We start from the raw sequence: 17,598 nt of genomic DNA on the forward strand, positions 1-17,598 counted from the left end.
CAGAAGTGATAAAAGAATTAGATAGGTTACATGAGGAATATGTTTTGGTTCCAGCTGACAAAGCTAGTAACAACATTGTCTTTGTTTGTAAGGCTCATTATTACAACTGTATTTTAAACAAACTTGGCATTAATTCCACTTTTGGTAATCATACTTATACTCCAACTGCCCTTTCAAAAGACGAAAATCTTCAAAACCATGCTTCAGTTTTAGACACATTTAATATTCCAGTCAATGGGTCGAATGAATATGAGTTACCGTACCTATACTGGATTCCTAAACTACATAAAAACCCTTACAAACAAAGATACATTGCTGGATCCAGTAAGTGCTCTACCAAGCCCCTATCTTTGCTCCTCACGAAAATGTTAACAGCGGTGAAGGAGAAACTTCAAACTTACTGTGCGACTACATATGCCAGAAGTGGTGTTCATCAAATGTGGATTCTAAAAAATTCTAAAGAACTTTTAGTAAACTTGAAATCACAGAATTTTTCCCAAATCAATAGCATTAAAACCTATGACTTTTCAACACTATACACGACCATTCCTCACGATAAATTAAAGACTAGACTTTTTGACATCATAGACAGTTGCTTCGTCAACAAAAACGGAAATATTCATATCTAGTGACCAGTCATTCAAAAACTTACTTTGTTAAACACCACTCTGATTCCACGCACAAGTACACTGAAGTTGAAATAAAAAATATGCTAGAGTTCCTCATTGACAATATCTTCGTAGTCTTTGGTGATCAGGTCTTCCAACAGTCTGTTGGAATTCCCATGGGCACGAATTGTGCTCCTTTGTTAGCTGACCTATTTTTATATTCATATGAAGCAGAATTTATTCAAAAACTTCTACGTGAGAAGAAACAATCTCTCGCTGTGACCTTCAATTCGACTTTTAGATATATCGATGACGTTTTGTCTATTAACAATGATAGCTTTCATTCATATGTTGATTTGATATATCCATGTGAGCTCGAAATAAAGGACACCACAGAGTCGTCCACTTCTGCTTCATATTTAGATATTTTATTGAAAGTAGACATTAACGTCAAACTGACAACTCAACTGTATGACAAACGGGATGATTTCAGCTTCTCCATCGTCAACTTCCCACATTTATGTAGCAATATTCCATTATCACCTGCATATGGTGTTTATATATCTCAACTGATTCGATATGCAAGAGCTTGTTCTGGGTATAGTCAGTTTTTAAATCGAGGTAAGCTACTGACAAACAAGTTGATGGTACAGGGATTTCAACAGTCTCGATTGAAGTCAGCATTTCGCAAATTCTATGGTCGTTATAACGATCTAGTTCGTCAATACAACCTCACATTGGGTCAAATGCTGTCTGACGTGTTTCATACCGATTGTTAAGCCGTTCTTGGCACACTGATTTGACTGCGGATAACTCCGTTTACCTGATCAGGATATGGGGCTCACGGCGGGTGTGACCGGTCAACAGGGGATGCTTACTCCTCCTAGGCACCTGATCCCACCTCTGGTGTGTCCAGGGGTCCGTGTTTGCCCAACTATCTATTTTGTACTGCTTGTAGGAGTTATGAGATTGATCACTGTTCGTTATCTTCACCTTGCATTTACATGAAAGCTTTCTGACATAGTGCAGATTCAAGTTTGTTCAAATCATGGCCTCTGGGTGTTGGATGGGGCTACAAGGGGGGATAAAAGTTTTACATACAAATGTATAGGGGCATTCTTTAAGAATTTTCTTTTCAAGAACCACTGAGCCAGAAAAGCTGATATTCACATGAACAGCTTCCTAACATAGAGCAAAGTTAAGTTTGTTCAAATCATGGCCCCTTGTTGTAGGATGGGGCCACAATAGGGGATCAAAGTTTTACATACAAATATATATGATTTTTTTTTAAAAATCTTCTTCTCAAGAACCACTGAGCCAGAAAAGCTGATATTTACATGAAAGCTTTCTGATATAGTGCAGATTCAAGTTTGTTCAAATCATGGCCCCTGGGGGTAGGATGGGGCCACAAGGGGGGATCAAAAATATATAGGAAAAATCTTCAAATATCTTCTTCTCGTGAACCATTGGGCCAAAGAAGTTCACATTTACATGAAAGCTTTCTGACATACATGTAGTGTAGATTCAAGTTTGCAAAAACTATGGCCTCCAGGGGTAGGTTGGGGCCATAATAAGGACTACGGTTTTACATGCAAATATATATAGAAAGTCTTCTGATATGGACCTAGGTGACTCAGGTGAGCGATGTGGCCCATGAGCCTTTTGTTGATCTACCGACGGCCTATTTGTTCTTAAACAAATGACTTGTCCGCTTCTTGGTCGGGGCAGACGTTTTCAACGTCGAGCATCACGCTCATTTTCTCTTTCTCGCCTCAAAAATTCAACAAGTGCGGTCATTTTGAATTAACTTAGCGACAGTCTTAGAAAGTTAAGACAGCTCTAAGACAGTCTTAAAAGTTTAGACAAAATATCAATTTTAAGTCTAAGTATTTTTTTTTTTGTGATCCATTTTAAGACCAGTCTTAATATTTAAGTGCAACTTTTATGATTTATGACAATCTTAAAGTTTAAGACAGTTTCATGATCCCGGAGCCTGGATGCCGAGCGTTTGGCGATGGAACTGTCACTACCTGTTTCAACGACGTAAGTCTGTCGCGGCCGGAATTCGAACCCAGATCTTCTGCATGCGGGGCGAACGCTCTAACCTCTAGGTCGAAGTCGGATAATGAAACTGCATATATTAAACTTACTGAGTACATTCATTTATGCTGTGATGAATATTTGTCCCACTCCCGCGTGTAAACATTTTGTTTCGTGCCTTACTATGTTCGAGTGTTCTACAAAGGGGACGTATCTTAAAACCGGCGTATTGCTATGAAACACGTCAGGCAGGCAGTATGTGTCAATGCAGCTTTTGCGAAGTCTAATCTTGTTTAGTGTAGTTAATTCTACGGAAACTGATATTAATGATACAGGAGTATGTCAATGCTGTTTTTAGATTAACTAGCATCGTTTAGTTTCTCACAGTAAAAATAAAAGTATTCTGCAAAATTCCACTGTGAAACCATGTTTCAATAATAAAGCATTGCTGATATTAGTTCGCGTAAATTTAATTGAATTAATAGTGTCTACAGGGTAGCAAATGCGAATGAATGCTAGTAAATGTGGATTTAAATATTAGTAAACGAAGTCTAATAATGCGGGTTCGAATACATGTACTAGTAAATGCGTAACTACATTTGAATACTGTCAACCGGTCACACCCGCCATGAGCCCTATATATTGATCTCGTAAATGCAGTAATGCGTAGTCAAAATCAGTATGTAAAGAACAGTCTTAACAATTGGCATGAAACATCAGACACCATTTGACTCAACGACAAGACTGTATTTGTAAAGTTGATCCATGTAACGACCATGTAATTTGCGAAATGCTTATTTTAAACGAGATTGTTGAAATCTTTAACATCATCTTACCTATCAGTAGCCTGACCTGATTTCAAAATTGAGCATACGTAGAACCTCTTTAGTATCGAATCAACAACATACGCAGTTGACAATAAAATATTGTTACATTAATATGAGAAGTTGACGATGGAGAAACTGAACTTATCTATTGTTTGTCATAATGCTGAGTTGTTAGTTTGCCTTTAACATGAAAAGGTGAAAACAACAAACAGTGATCAATCTCAAAACTCCCACAAGGAATACAAAACAGAGAGCTGGGGAAATACGGACCCCCGGACATACAGGTACTAGGTGCCTAAGAGGAGTAAGCATCCCCTGTCAACCGGTCAAACCCACCGCGAGCCCCTTATCTTGTTCATGTAAACGGAGGAATCAGTGTGCCAAGAACGGCCTAACAATTGATATGAAACACACCAGTCAGCATTTGATCCGACGGCAGGTCTATGTTCAATAAAATGTTCAAATATGCAGCAGCTCTTTAGTTCCACAAACCTGTCATTATTCCTGGATACATGTATTGTGTATGCCGTACATAAAGGTCCCTGTAATGTGTGTGCTGATCGATACCAGCCAAAGCCTCTAAGACCAAAAAAAAAAAAAAAAAAAAAAAAAAAAAAAAAAACCCTGATGCATTAATACTTTGAGTTAAAATATACATGTACAGTAAAATGAAATTTATAAAAAAAAAAAAAAAAAAAAAAAAAAAATTGATCAAAGATCATGACAGCTCATGAATGATGAGAAATAAACAATTATATTTATGAAATATTTCCTATTTTTGAAAATACCAGACGGCATGAACTGCAACGCTTCAAACCACAATACATTATGAAGCACGTGAAAAGTTGCAGTTCTTACCATCATGTATTTTTAAAACCAAAGTTTATTTTCTAATATAATGATTGATTGTTTTGCTGTTTTCCGCCACACCCAACAATTTTTCAGTTATCTGGTGGCGCCCAGTTTTTATTGGTGGAAGAGAGAACCCAGATACAATGTACCTGGGAAGAGACCACCGACCTTCCGAAAGTAAACTGGGAAATCGTCTCACTTACCGGCGCGGGCAAGATTCGAACACGCGCCGACCAGAGGTGAGAGGCTTTTTTTTCCCTGTCATTTCTATCGGAATTTCGAGCCGTTAAATAGGAATGCTATTTTCAACAAGGTTTATACCCACATTGTTCATAACTGCTTCACATTCATGATAGATATGGCTGTCATTACAAGTGGTAAAGATATGAAAGGCAAAGACGTTGGAAATATTTACATAATGGTTTCGATTTTTTTTATGCTCATCTTAGTTGCGGGACATTTTGCTAGACGTACAATTTGAAGCACATTCATCATGCATGTCAAACTTTGTAAAATAATAGGAAAGCTTGATATAAAAAAGGCGATTATTTCTGAAAAGTCGGACTCAAAACTCTGACTTACCTCCTCCTATACACTTGACTCCACCTCTGGTATGTCCAGGAGTCTGTGTTTGCCCCACTCTTAATTTTTTATTCTTTATAGGAGTTGCAAGATATGATTAATTTTCGTTATCCTCACCTATTTTCTTATTGAAACATTATATGTAATTGTATTCATCCCCCCCCAAAGAAAGGGGGGGGGGGCTCATCTGTTGAAGAAATTCGGTAGTACAGGATCTCAATTAAAATGTTCATCAAATATTGAAAATTATTCATAGCTACTATAATGGGGGAATCATAATTTCTACTTAGATCCTTTCCATATTAATTCAGGATTCATGATATCAGAATAAACTTAATTCTCTGATTTACAAAAGTTCACTGTTGATTGGATATATTAAAACTCTCCTCTGACTTATGAAGCGATTACCTGTAACAAACCTTCTCAATACATCGTGTTATGGTCAACACGTTGTGCACCTAAAAATTTTCTGCCCATAACAATGACCACAATTTTGTAAATTTTCCCGTTATATCCTACGTAATTCAACACCTCGAAGCCTCTCATTTTGGTATCTATATGGTGTCGATTCTTATACATTTACAAAAAATGACGATAAACAATGTCATTCTTGACCTACCAAGAACTGTCCGTGCGTGTATTACACGACTACGGGATTTCCCTAAACATGATCTTTGACCTGTCACGTTGTGACGTCACAGTGACCATCATGCATGCAAGCGTTTGCAATAAATTCTATATCGAGATGCACAATGGGTGACGTATAACTATTTTAACCAATGGTGGTTTATGTGTGTGCCTTTGTGATCTAATTCCGCAATATGGAAGTTGTATATAAATCCACATCTCTTGTTAGATTTCATTACGAAGTATTTGATAAAATCTGTCTGCCATGAAGTATCTGATTTCAGTTTGCCTCTTTCTTTTCGTTATTACTATCGAAGGTAAGTAATACTCTATAAATATCTACTGTTTATCCAGTTATGATAGAGAGCTCTATTTGTCCACCAAAATTGACATACGAGTTGTTGTTGAAACATTAGGATTTATTTTGTGTCAAACAAAAAAAAACAAAAAAAAAAAAAAAAAACAAAAAACCAAATGCAACTTTATGCCATTTGGAATTGAAGGAAAATCGACGTAGACCTTAACTATGGCATTACGAAAACGAAATTTTGTCGTCAGTGTTTTTAAACATGAAGTTATAATTTTGCACGCATTTTCAAATGTAAGAATATCGAATGTAAGCCAGGACAAATTGCGTATTCATACTAATTAAATATTGATAATTCCAGTAAACATATTAATAAAATACTTTTGTTTTTCCAAAGATGCACTCCATGTTTTCTGAAAAAAAGGTTCTCAAAATTCGGTTTTTTTTTATCGAAAGTTTAGTCGAATGGAGAGATGACGTAAAATCGTTCGCTATTTACTCTTCAAAACTGGAAATATCGGAGTAAATAGCGTGAAACTTTATGAGACATATGTATTAAAGCTTAAGACTTTTATTTTTATAGGTAGTCAGGAAGTCTAGTGTATATCTATCCCTTTGAATAACATGTTTTTGAAACACATTCACAATTATCAATCTTAAATACATTTATAACTTCCATTCAGTGTCCTAAATTGTACAATTGGCTTGTAGGAATCAAGTAAACGAACCTCTGTTAGAAAACGTTTACTTTTGGTAATTCCTATTTCTAATGAATGTAAGACAGATTATAAATTGTTTTATATATTATTCTAGGTAGGAGATATGGAGAGAAAAGACCCCCATTTCATTCACTAAAAGGCTTTTCGGGCGGTCCAAGAAAAACGTTTGGAGGAAAAGGAATCATTGGAAATAAAAAGAGGACCGGATTCTTTGACGGTTTTCGAAGGAAAGGATTTCTTGGGGGACCCAGAAAAGGATTCAAAGAAAGCATTATAACGGACAAAGGTCTCATTCCACCTATATCTGACATCATTCCATTAAAGCCCGATATCATGCCAGTTAAGCCTGGCTTTATTCCAGGGAAATCCGATATAATTCCAGGCTTTATTCCAGGGAATCCTGACTTTATTCCAGGGAAATCCGATATAATTCCAGGCTTTATTCCAGGGAAATCCGATATTAATCCAGTTAAACCTGGCTTTATTCCAGAGAAATCCGATATAAATCCAGGCTTTATTCCAGGGAATCCTGGCTTTATTCCAGGGAAATCCGACATAATTCCAGGGAAACCTGGAATCATTCCAGGGAAATCTGGAATCATTCCAGGAAAATCCGACATTATTCCAGGTAAAACTGGAATTATTCCAGACAAGACTGGAGTAATTGACGCCTGTCCCCCAAGGCCATGTCTTCAAACACAAGAATTCATTCCACAGGAATGCCGTAGACCACAATTTTTCCTCCACAATGGACGTGAATGTCCTGACTGTGATATCGATATATGCATAGGCGGATCTGTTCTTCCCGATATTCGAGGAGGGTGGGGAAGTGGTTTAGGACCCCGTGGTACTCTAAGCCCTGGGGGACCTATTGGACCTAGAGGGAATCTCCCGGGAGATCTTGATTGGCAAAGCGATTTTGGACCGGGATTTCCCGATGCTTCACCGGGAATAAACACCCAAATCGGTGGTGGTTTATTTCCAGACCTACCGTTCGCCGGACGATTTGGACCTGATCGGTTCAATAGAGGTTTAGGTGGTGTTGACCAATTCGGTGTTCAAAACAGAGGACAGTTTGGTCAGATACCAAGTATTACTAGATTCAGAGGATTTGACCAATCGGGAATCCAGAACAGAGGACAGTTTGGACCAATACCTGGTATTGCAAGAACTGGACTTGTTAATCGCCTTAATGCCGGATTTGATTTTGATCCCTCGTGGAACACAGGAAATGTGGGAGATTTCGGTGCCTCATGGAGAGACAATACGCTACCTATCAATAGTCGATCAATCTAGTTATTGTATTCTGTGATATAATTATTGACTTTTATATGCATATGAAATCCAATTCATAATAAAATGTTGTCCTTTGTTAGCTAGCTTGTTTATATATTTTTATCAAACAGAGTTCATTCAAAAGCTTCTACATGAGAAGAAAAAAACTCTTACTGTGGTCTTCAACTCGACATTTCGATATGTCGATGACGTTTGATCGATTACAGTAGCAATAATCATTTTCACTCGCATGTCGATTCGATATATCCGTTTGAACTTAAAATAAACGAAATCACAGTCTTCTATGTCTGTTTCATATTTGGATATTCTATTGAAAATAAATATTAACGGCAAAGTTACGACTCAACTTCATGACAAATGGGATGACTTCACAGTCTCCATCGTCAGTTTCCTATATATATGTAGCAATAGTCCATTATCACTTGCATATGGTATTTAAGGAATGAATTTATTTTTTGGTTGGATGGAGGTATACCACGAAAAAAGGACGGAAAACTGCATCATTGCGCATAGCGCATGATGCAAAAGCTTTCCGTCTTTTCTTTCGTGGTATACCTCCATTCAACAAAAAAATAATAAATTCATTCCTTATCATTTAAAGCTGTATGACCCGATGTTCATGTATTATTTTTGTACATAATTACTTTAAAGCAGATTGATTACTTTATAAAGTTATTAACTTTCCCGTAATTACATGCTTGAAAACATCTGCATGTAAAAGAAAACAGTGAGAATATTATTTAGAAAGTAAATATGGTGTATCATCCCATGAATTATATAGTGTTAGACGTCTATAAATAGACCCACGCGCGTCAGGGGAATCCCAACATGATGTATTAACTCACACGCAACTATCTAGTTTTTAAGGCTGAAAGAGCGTAAAACAACGAATTACTTAGAGGCATTTGATATTTTTATTTCTATTAAACTTATGGCACGGTGCTGTTGTAACAAAATACACAGCTTTACACAGATAAGACCACCGATGATCTGAAAGTTTGAACTGGTCACGTGACTGTCACTTGAAATGGCAAAGTGACGCGGTTATTTGTAACATCGATTTAAAATCAAATAATTTTGGTTAAAACAGGTGAAATAATGTATGATATGTCATACAGCCTCATAACTACATACGTGCAATGATTTGATAGCGTTTTAACGAGATGGAAAAAAAATTGTAATTCGGATCATACAACTTTAATATTTTAAAACATTGAGTTTATATGATAAAACATTATTTGATTTGAGTTGAATTATCGAGTTATTCTTGGACTATATTCTATGTCATTTCGAGATGGGCGTAGTAATTTGTGAATACACAACTTAAAAAAAAACAACTAAATCCGTTAGGCCTAATGGCGACTTCCAAGAACTGTTGTTTACTGTTGAGCAAATGGGTTTCTTGTGGACTGAAGAATGCAGTTTTAAAAGGATGAGTTAGAGATAAGTCCTGTTGGGAAACAATTGCAAGAATTTTATTGAATGGAATTGGAATAAAGTGCAAAGTTCGATGTCAGTACTAACGGAAAGCGTGGTACACCTGCATAACCAGGAATGCCAGGTAGGGTTCTCTTGAGGGTTGTCACGACTTTCAGGTGGACAAGTGTATGGCACGCCAAATTCAGAAAAATGAGCTAAACATAGTTTCACAGTTGATAAACTAGGTTTATCGACTGTAAACTATTGTTTACGGACCGTAAACTATAGTTAACGACGTTTATCTATATTTCACATCTGTAAACCATAGTTAACAGATAATCTATGTTTCACAAGCGTAAACTATAATTAACAATGAAAACAATCATTAGCGATTGCAAAACATAGTTTATCTGATAAATACGGTTTCACGATTGTAAACTACGGTTTACAAGTCTGATAAATATAGTATCACAATTTGTGAAACTAGGATTAACAATTGTGAACTATAGTTAACGAATGTAAATTATAGTTTACAAATGTGAATCTGTATTTATTAGCAAAATCTATTGTTAACGGTTATTTAAAGACAGGTAAACTTGGATTAGCATTTGTAAACTATAGTTTACAACCGTTAAATATAGTTTTACGGATGAAAACTATAGTTAACGAATCGTTAACTATAGTTTACAGTTCGTAAACTATAGTTTACAGTCGATAAACCTAGTTTATCAACTGTGAAACTATGTTTTGCTCATTTTTGTGAATTTGGCGTGCCATACAAGTGAGTGTTACAGAGGTTTTTTGAGTTTTATCAGTGAATTCTTAAGGCGTCACAGCTGTTGTAAAGTCGTACGGAAGCCTCGTTTCGGTGCCCATTCATAAACATATTATGCCGGAGTTCGAAACCATAGTCGTTAAGGGCTATGATATTGCAGAATCTCTGAGGCAGTGTGCGGTGTATCTGATATTTGGGTTTGTGACGTGAAGGAGGTTGTCGCAAGGTACACACTGGACTATTGTCATCCCCGGTTAAATACATTTAACCTTCAGCCCGGAATTGCAGAAGCAGACGTGTGTTGTTGTTTGTTTGGTTTTTTTTTTTGGGGGGGGGGGGGTCCTCAAATAGCCATGTTTATTTCATTTTGCATAATTAATTACTATTTATATTTGATATTTGTTTAATAAATTTATATAGATCGATAGAACTGTAAAGTTTTTCTTTCCAGGATTCCCTAATCTATATATAAATACGAAACATCCAGAGGAATCCCCAAAATTCCAATAGAAGGTAGTTCCGGCCATTTATTTTTTTTTTTCGTTGGATACGATATTCCAATAATTTTTCAACCAATGAAAAAGCGTGTAACATAAAAAATTAAATGATAATTATTTCTCAGCTGCTTCGTTCTGCACGAGCTTGTTCTGCGTATAATCTGTTTTTAAATCGTGGCAGGTTACTGACAAACAAGATGATGTTATAGGGATATCAACAGTCTTGTTTAAAGTCAGCATTTCGCAAATTCTATGATCGTTATAATGATTTAGTTTGCCAATACGCTATCTTTGGGTCAAATACTGTCTGACGTGTTTCATACCGATTGTTAAGCCCTTCTTGGCACACTCATTTTGAATACAGATAACTCCCTTTACTGATCAAGATATAGGGCTCACGGCAGGTGTGACCGATTGAGAGGTGATGCTTACATGTCCAGGGCACCTGATCGCACCTTTAGTATATCCAGAGGTCAGTGTTTGTCCAACTCTCTATTTTGTATTGCGTATAAACGAAATTGATCACTGTTCGTTATCTTCACCTTTCACTTTCGAACCCATGCGGAAGGCCGGGGTTCGAATCCCGGCCGTGACAGACCCAAGTCGTTAAAACAGTGGTGACAGTTCCATCGCCAAACGCTCGGTATCTGGCCATCTATTCACAAAAAAATCTTACGTTTACGAATACGACTTAAACTTACAATACACGTACGATTAAACTTACGAGCTATTCACGAACGCTATCATAAGATCAAAACATTGTCGTAAGACTAAAACGATCGTAAGCTTTTCTCGGCCTTGGTTACCGACAACTGCTCATGCGCAGTAGAAGCTGTAGCAGACGAAATGGAAATCACAAGCAGGTCGCCATACTTGTCGATCAAGTGGAGGAGAATAAAGATATATTGAAAGGGAAATTTTCGACCTCCCTTTCAGCTGCAGATAAGGTAATCCGAGATTCCTCTGACTCTTACCCCCGCTTTTATATTTGACATGTGCGGGGGAGAGTCAGAGCGGACTCCATATTGAAAAGTGGGAATTCAACGACACCAGCTGGTGTCGCTGCTTTACCTACCTCTTACAACTTTATTTCGCGGATCTATCTTCCAAGACGTGAGAATTCAGTTAACGGAAGATAAATCTATAAATAGATCATGATTAATACGATGCTATCGCCGTTTAAACGGCCCTAACACCGACAAATGGAGCATCACTTGAATTAGGTCGCCGCCTCGCCATTTGATTTCTTTGCGCATGACGTCAGCACATATAAACACAAAATTCCATCGTTTAAACGGCGATAGCATCGTATTAATCATGATGTATTTGTAGAATAATCTTCCGATAACTGAATCCTTGCGTCTTGGAAGATGGGTCCGCGAAATAAAGTTGTAAGAGGTAGGTAAAGCAGCGACACCAGCTGGTGTCGCTGAATTCCCACTTTTCAATATGGAGTCCGCTCTGACTCTCCCCCGCAGAAGTCACAAAATAAAAGCGGGGTTAAGAGTCAGAGGAATCTCGGATTACAGATAAGGCTGCTACATGGGCACGCATCACGAGCACGTAAGCACAATGTCCAAGATCGAAGTTCTTGTAACAAGTTTTTTTTTTTTACAAAAACAAGTGTACAATGTTTATATAGGTATTCAACATTTTGCAACAACTATGTTTTTATACATATAAGATGGGAGAGTAATTGAATGAGTAACATCGATCATTTATAAATTTATCTATGCTAATGCACGTTGTCATCTGGTCATGTCTCGCGTCTTTACAATAATATAATTCTTTAAAAAAATCACATACTAAATAAAGTCTAATCATAACATCCAACAAATACATTTAAATATACTTCAGTATTTTTGAATTTTAAGTTCTGTTTAAAAAGATGACCCGGCTTGTGTAAACAACATTGTGTACGTTTTCGTTATTATTCGATTTATAAACGTCATTAGTCGGTGCTCTCTTTTACGTCCGCACTGTTAATCAACATATGGGTGGATCAAAACAAAAACTGCAGACTTCATTATCGGGCAATATTTACCTATGACTAAGTTCAAATTTATTACATGTATTTGATATGTCCTTTTAATTTTTATGGTATTGGGGCCAGATGTAAAGTGTATGATGAAGATCTTTAACCATGCAAAGATGGGACAAGTGCTTTGGGGTGGGACAATGTTTTTTTTTTTAAAAATTTATTCTACATTGATTTATGATTTGAAGAAACACACACATATTTTAATCAGTTGTGTGTTACATTAATTTAATGAAATATCCCAAAACCTTTATGTAAGCTTTTTCAAACTAATGAGGAATTAGAATGTATAATTTTACATTAACATATCACATGCTATTATGAGAAAATTACACTACACTAATTAATTGGAAGGATTCTATGGAAATTTTAATCTCATTTAAACTGTCATTTTATGTTTTTATTACTTCATCATAAATTATTACCTACATCAATATTGCAAGGCTAATTAAGAAGCAATGATATTTTCCAAATACAGAACAAATTGCAATATAGGCTAATAAGTTTTGATTTTGCAGATTTTTTCCAAGTGCTTTAAGTTAACAAAAGTTTAATTTTTTAAAAATTGGTGTTTCATTTAAATAGGATCAATGCCGTAGGGGGGAGTGACCGTACCTTAAAGGAGGTGAAGAAGAAATGGCAGGACGTGAAGTCCTCCACAAAGAAGAAGGAAGTAGATAGACTGAAAATCCAGCGTCAGACTCGTGGAGGCCCACCTCCAACTGATATTAAAGAGCGGGAAAGAAAGGTCTGGTATTTTGTATTGTTATTTCAAATTAAATTTTTAAAAAAATGAATTTTAGATACCCATAATTATATATAATATGCAACCTTTTGTCAATGAAATGAAGACTGTTTTTAAATTATTTGCTCCTCATTTCTTAAACAAAACAACAACAAAAGAATTAAAAATATATGTTTGAACTTTTGTAATATTTTATTTTAGATAGTTGGAAAAATGTCTAAGAGTGTGTTGTGTGGAATTCCTGGTGGGTGTGACAGTCTCGTGTCAGGTAAATATTTATTGTATATAAATGTGATGTATTAAATGTACAATTATACAGCTGGCATCAATGTCAATTTTTATATCTTTGATGGTTTTCATGTCAATATTAGAGATGGAAATATTTCATTTCCACAAATGACATTTATTTTCAACTTGAACCTCTCTAAGTCAGCTACTTAATGTTCTTATAATAATATTAGTACTATGGAATGAGATGCATCATAGTTTGCATTTATGTTTGTTTTACAGAGATTGAACAAGTAAAGGAGAGTGAGGGGGCTATATGTCCAGTTGATAGTGCTGCAGAGCAGCCTGGTATGTTCATAGCATTTGCTAAATATACAATACACCTGAAGACTGAACAACTTTTCATAATTTATCATCAAGCCAGTGAATCCACGATGCAGTATTGTTAAATGAAGTTCAGTGCTTCAATTGCATGCAATCTATGAATTATGAATACAAGAATGATAAATATATAAACAATGATTCTATATCACTGAGAAATAAATCAGTTAACATTTATATGAATTCGCATAACTTTCATTTCATGAAAAAAGAATCAATTATCAGTATGATTAGTATCGTTGATATTAAGGTACATCTTATTGCTTGTTCCTATAGCACACCCTGCACATGGCCAACCTGGCAGTGATCAATTTGAAACAGGTACATCAATCATCATTGAAACATTTTTCAGCATTACTAACTTAGGCAATTCAAACATGTATATATGTTCTTGCAAATAATATTACATTTAGAAACTCTGTATGTGCTGACTCATTAGCATACTCTTGTAACACATAAATTTCCTTTTTTTTCATCAACTTCTTACAGTGGTTTTCCAAAATTCTGTGGATCAACCAGCTTCATGTGCGAGCAGGGTCAATGGGAAAAGTAAGTACAAGTACTATGATTAAATATATGAAATTTTATTTTTACTGAGAATGAAATTAAATTCAGAGAGAAGATGCTATTGCAATTAGAAAAAAAACCCACTTGTAAATAATGGATATCCCTCCTAGACCTGAACTCATTATCAGACGAAAGATAATTCAGTTGCTGAAATATATTTTAGATGAAAACAAGAGGAAGAGGAGTAGAATTCAATCAGGTGTGATATGATTATGAAAACTATATATCAGAGTTTGAGGATTTAAATTGATTGAGTCTGTGCAGCTGTTTGTCAGTCAGTGAAAAGTTACTAGATAACTACATGCAGACACAAATTGAATTGTATGATGAATTTCACACCTTATGAATTAACATGATTTTGTTACATTTTAAATGAATATAATATTAAAAACATAAGAGTTTTGCATTGCATAATTGACCTTAAAGGGACTGATTCACGATTGTCCCCAAAATTTTATTTTTCATTTTTAATGATCAAAATTTACTGTCTAATCTGTTTAAAAGATTTCACATAAAAAATAAGGTTATACATTATCACAGAAGTTCATTTTATAGAGTTCATTATTTGTTTTGTAAACAAAGATTGCGGTTTGTTATTGTTTACGAAATTTTCAAAAGAAATGGATATCGAGCTAAGTTTATTATATTTTTCACATTTCAAGCATTCTTTGGGTAAAATGTGTCATCTAAAAGTTAAAATGTGCAACTATGCAAAATTAAGATGCTTTATATTACAAAATTGATGTTTCACTTGTTTGTTTGTATACATAAAAAGACTCGAGTCTTTGTTTACATAACACATATTTAAGGCTAAAATATAGCTTATATTCTTGCATTCAGAAAGTCAAAATTTTGGGTATCAACATTAAATGAGTTATACTTTTAATATTCAACATAAAAAATAAAAAAAATATTTTGTTCAAAAATCGTGAACCAGTCCCTTTAATAGGTACTAGTACTTTATTTTCAACAATTCGAAATTCATTTCATAAGTAGTAAATTATTTTTATCTATTTTGTCTACAATAGGAAATGGGTCTTCTACAGAGAAACTCATTGAGATCCAACAGGAAATGCTGGGGTTGATGAAAGAGGATCTCATAGTCAAGCAGAATATCCTGGATACATTGCAGGAAATTGTAACCTGCAAAAAGCAGAAGCTTGATTTTATAATGGAAAATGCCACTTCCTTCTACACAATGTAGGCAATTAACAATTTTGGTCAAAGTATGTCTGCCATTTTTCACATTTCATTTGCCATATCACTTTTGCCAAATTAAATTTTCACCAGTCTTAAGCATTAGGGGAAACACTTTAGCAATAGGTAAAAATTCTCAACAAGAGGTCCAAGGACCACATCACTCACCCGAGTCACATGGCCATGTCATTGTTCAGGTGTTGTAATTTTTAAAATATTTATTCCCATTTTTTACCCCATTTTGTGATCCAATCTTAGCCCCAAAGGGTAACAACATAGGCATGCCTTACAACAATATGACTAACACAGCCTTCCTATTCTGGATGATGTCAAGTTCACAAGGTCATAGATCATTGTATGAAATGAAAGGTCTATATACAAACTATGAAAGTTGTACATGTACCTTAAATAGTTTGAGAAGATATTGAATAGGTCTGATATTTTACTTTTTATCATCTTTGGAAGGTTATTATGTCATATTCAATCATACATTTCTTATTTTCATGGTGATACATATAGGATATATCTAATTTAATACTCTTCCTCTCAAGAACAACAGGACCATGATTATTCATATTGATATGCCAGCACTCCCTGAAAGTGCAAATAGAAATGTCCAACCTTGATCTAGGATTAATAAGCAACATATTATAACAACATGTCTCTGGATTATATCAAAGTAATATTTCACCCTCGTGTACTGATGTCAGGTTTTTGCAAAGTTGTCAAGGTCAGTAACTCCTAAGATGGTATTTCTCTATATTGTATGTGTACTATACAGTGAATTGCTTCATATCCACAATTAATTCATACGTATTTATAAAGCAGCAGTTTTGTGAGACTGATGAAATTAAAATTTTGTCATATCAATAAGTTTTTATGTATTTTTATCATGCTACGTTAAGTGGAAATCAATACAACTGTTCTACTTTGAACCATTAATTTTGATAAGTCCTAAGAAGGGGAAACTTCCTTAAATTATTTCAACATACATGACAGATTATCACACTAGCAGTCATTCAAACTGAATTGAATATATATTATTCTAATTCATAGTGAAGTTATGTTGTTGTTTTTTTATCTTTGTGTTTAAGTAACAATTTTGTTCTTTAAGAGAGAGAGAGAGAGAGAGAGAGAGAGAGAGAGAGAGAGAGAGAGAGATGTTATACTTAAGCTTTAATGTACACCTCATACATCTTCCACTTCCAATTTTCCAAAGTTCATTTGAAATATTTTTGATGTTAAACAATATATGTTTTTCAGTAACCATAAATATGTTATTAAATATTGATTAATGTACTGTTATGTCAACTTGTTTATGTGGTAAGATAGCACAGATGAAATAGCATATAAATCATACCTCTCCATTATGCAAATAGTTGAATAAGTCTTTGACGTTGAAGAGACCCACCACGATCTGCTTGGATGTCCTGTACCACGATGTTCTCTTCTTCATGCTCTGTTGTACTGATGCACTCGGGTGCTGTACATGGGATTTTCCTGCTAATGCACAAGTTATGCAGCTTAACAGCAACGCTAATGACCCTTACACATTTTTCAGGGCTGAATGGTAAGCATCCTCCAGTCTTGTGCAAACACCTGAAAAAAATTGGACGATAGCAAATCACATAATTTTATAGACATGCATCCACATTTCCTTAACCCCCCCCCCTCTACAATATATAACACTATACAGCTTAAAGGGTTGAATGCAACACACACAGACACACAGCTGAAACGATATTTGAGGACATCAAACGCTCGTTCAACCACAACCCTGGTCTGAGCGTGTGCTCTATTGTATCTTTGTTCTGCTTCTATCTGAGGATTCAGCTTTGGAGTCATCAAAAACTTCTTCATGGGATAACCGGAATCTCCAAGCAGCCAACCAAT

The 17,598-nt window shown here is 35.3% G+C and overlaps 2 protein-coding genes across 2 annotated transcripts in view; both read left to right on the top strand.

Moving 5' to 3' along the window:
• Positions 1 to 7,858, top strand: part of LOC125647091 (uncharacterized) — a 20,676-nt gene extending 12,818 nt beyond the window's left edge. Inside the window, exons 2-4 of the mRNA XM_056141842.1 lie at positions 6,657 to 6,848; positions 7,170 to 7,601; positions 7,671 to 7,858. Of these exons, the coding sequence (XP_055997817.1) occupies positions 6,657 to 6,848; positions 7,170 to 7,601; positions 7,671 to 7,858 (812 nt within the window). The remainder of the gene's footprint in view (positions 1 to 6,656; positions 6,849 to 7,169; positions 7,602 to 7,670) is intronic.
• Positions 7,859 to 10,166: 2,308 nt separating this feature from the next.
• Positions 10,167 to 15,712, top strand: LOC125647092 (uncharacterized). The gene is made up of 6 exons (XM_056141843.1): positions 10,167 to 10,249; positions 13,173 to 13,335; positions 13,534 to 13,600; positions 13,843 to 13,908; positions 14,431 to 14,490; positions 15,537 to 15,712. The coding sequence occupies exons 1-6, from the start codon at positions 10,167 to 10,169 to the stop codon at positions 15,710 to 15,712; spliced, it is 615 nt and encodes a 204-aa protein (XP_055997818.1).
• The last annotated feature ends 1,886 nt before the right edge of the window (positions 15,713 to 17,598 follow it).

The sequence above is a fragment of the Ostrea edulis genome, chromosome 6, assembly GCF_947568905.1.
Source record: "Ostrea edulis chromosome 6, xbOstEdul1.1, whole genome shotgun sequence".
Classification (NCBI taxonomy): Eukaryota; Metazoa; Mollusca; class Bivalvia; order Ostreida; family Ostreidae; genus Ostrea; species Ostrea edulis.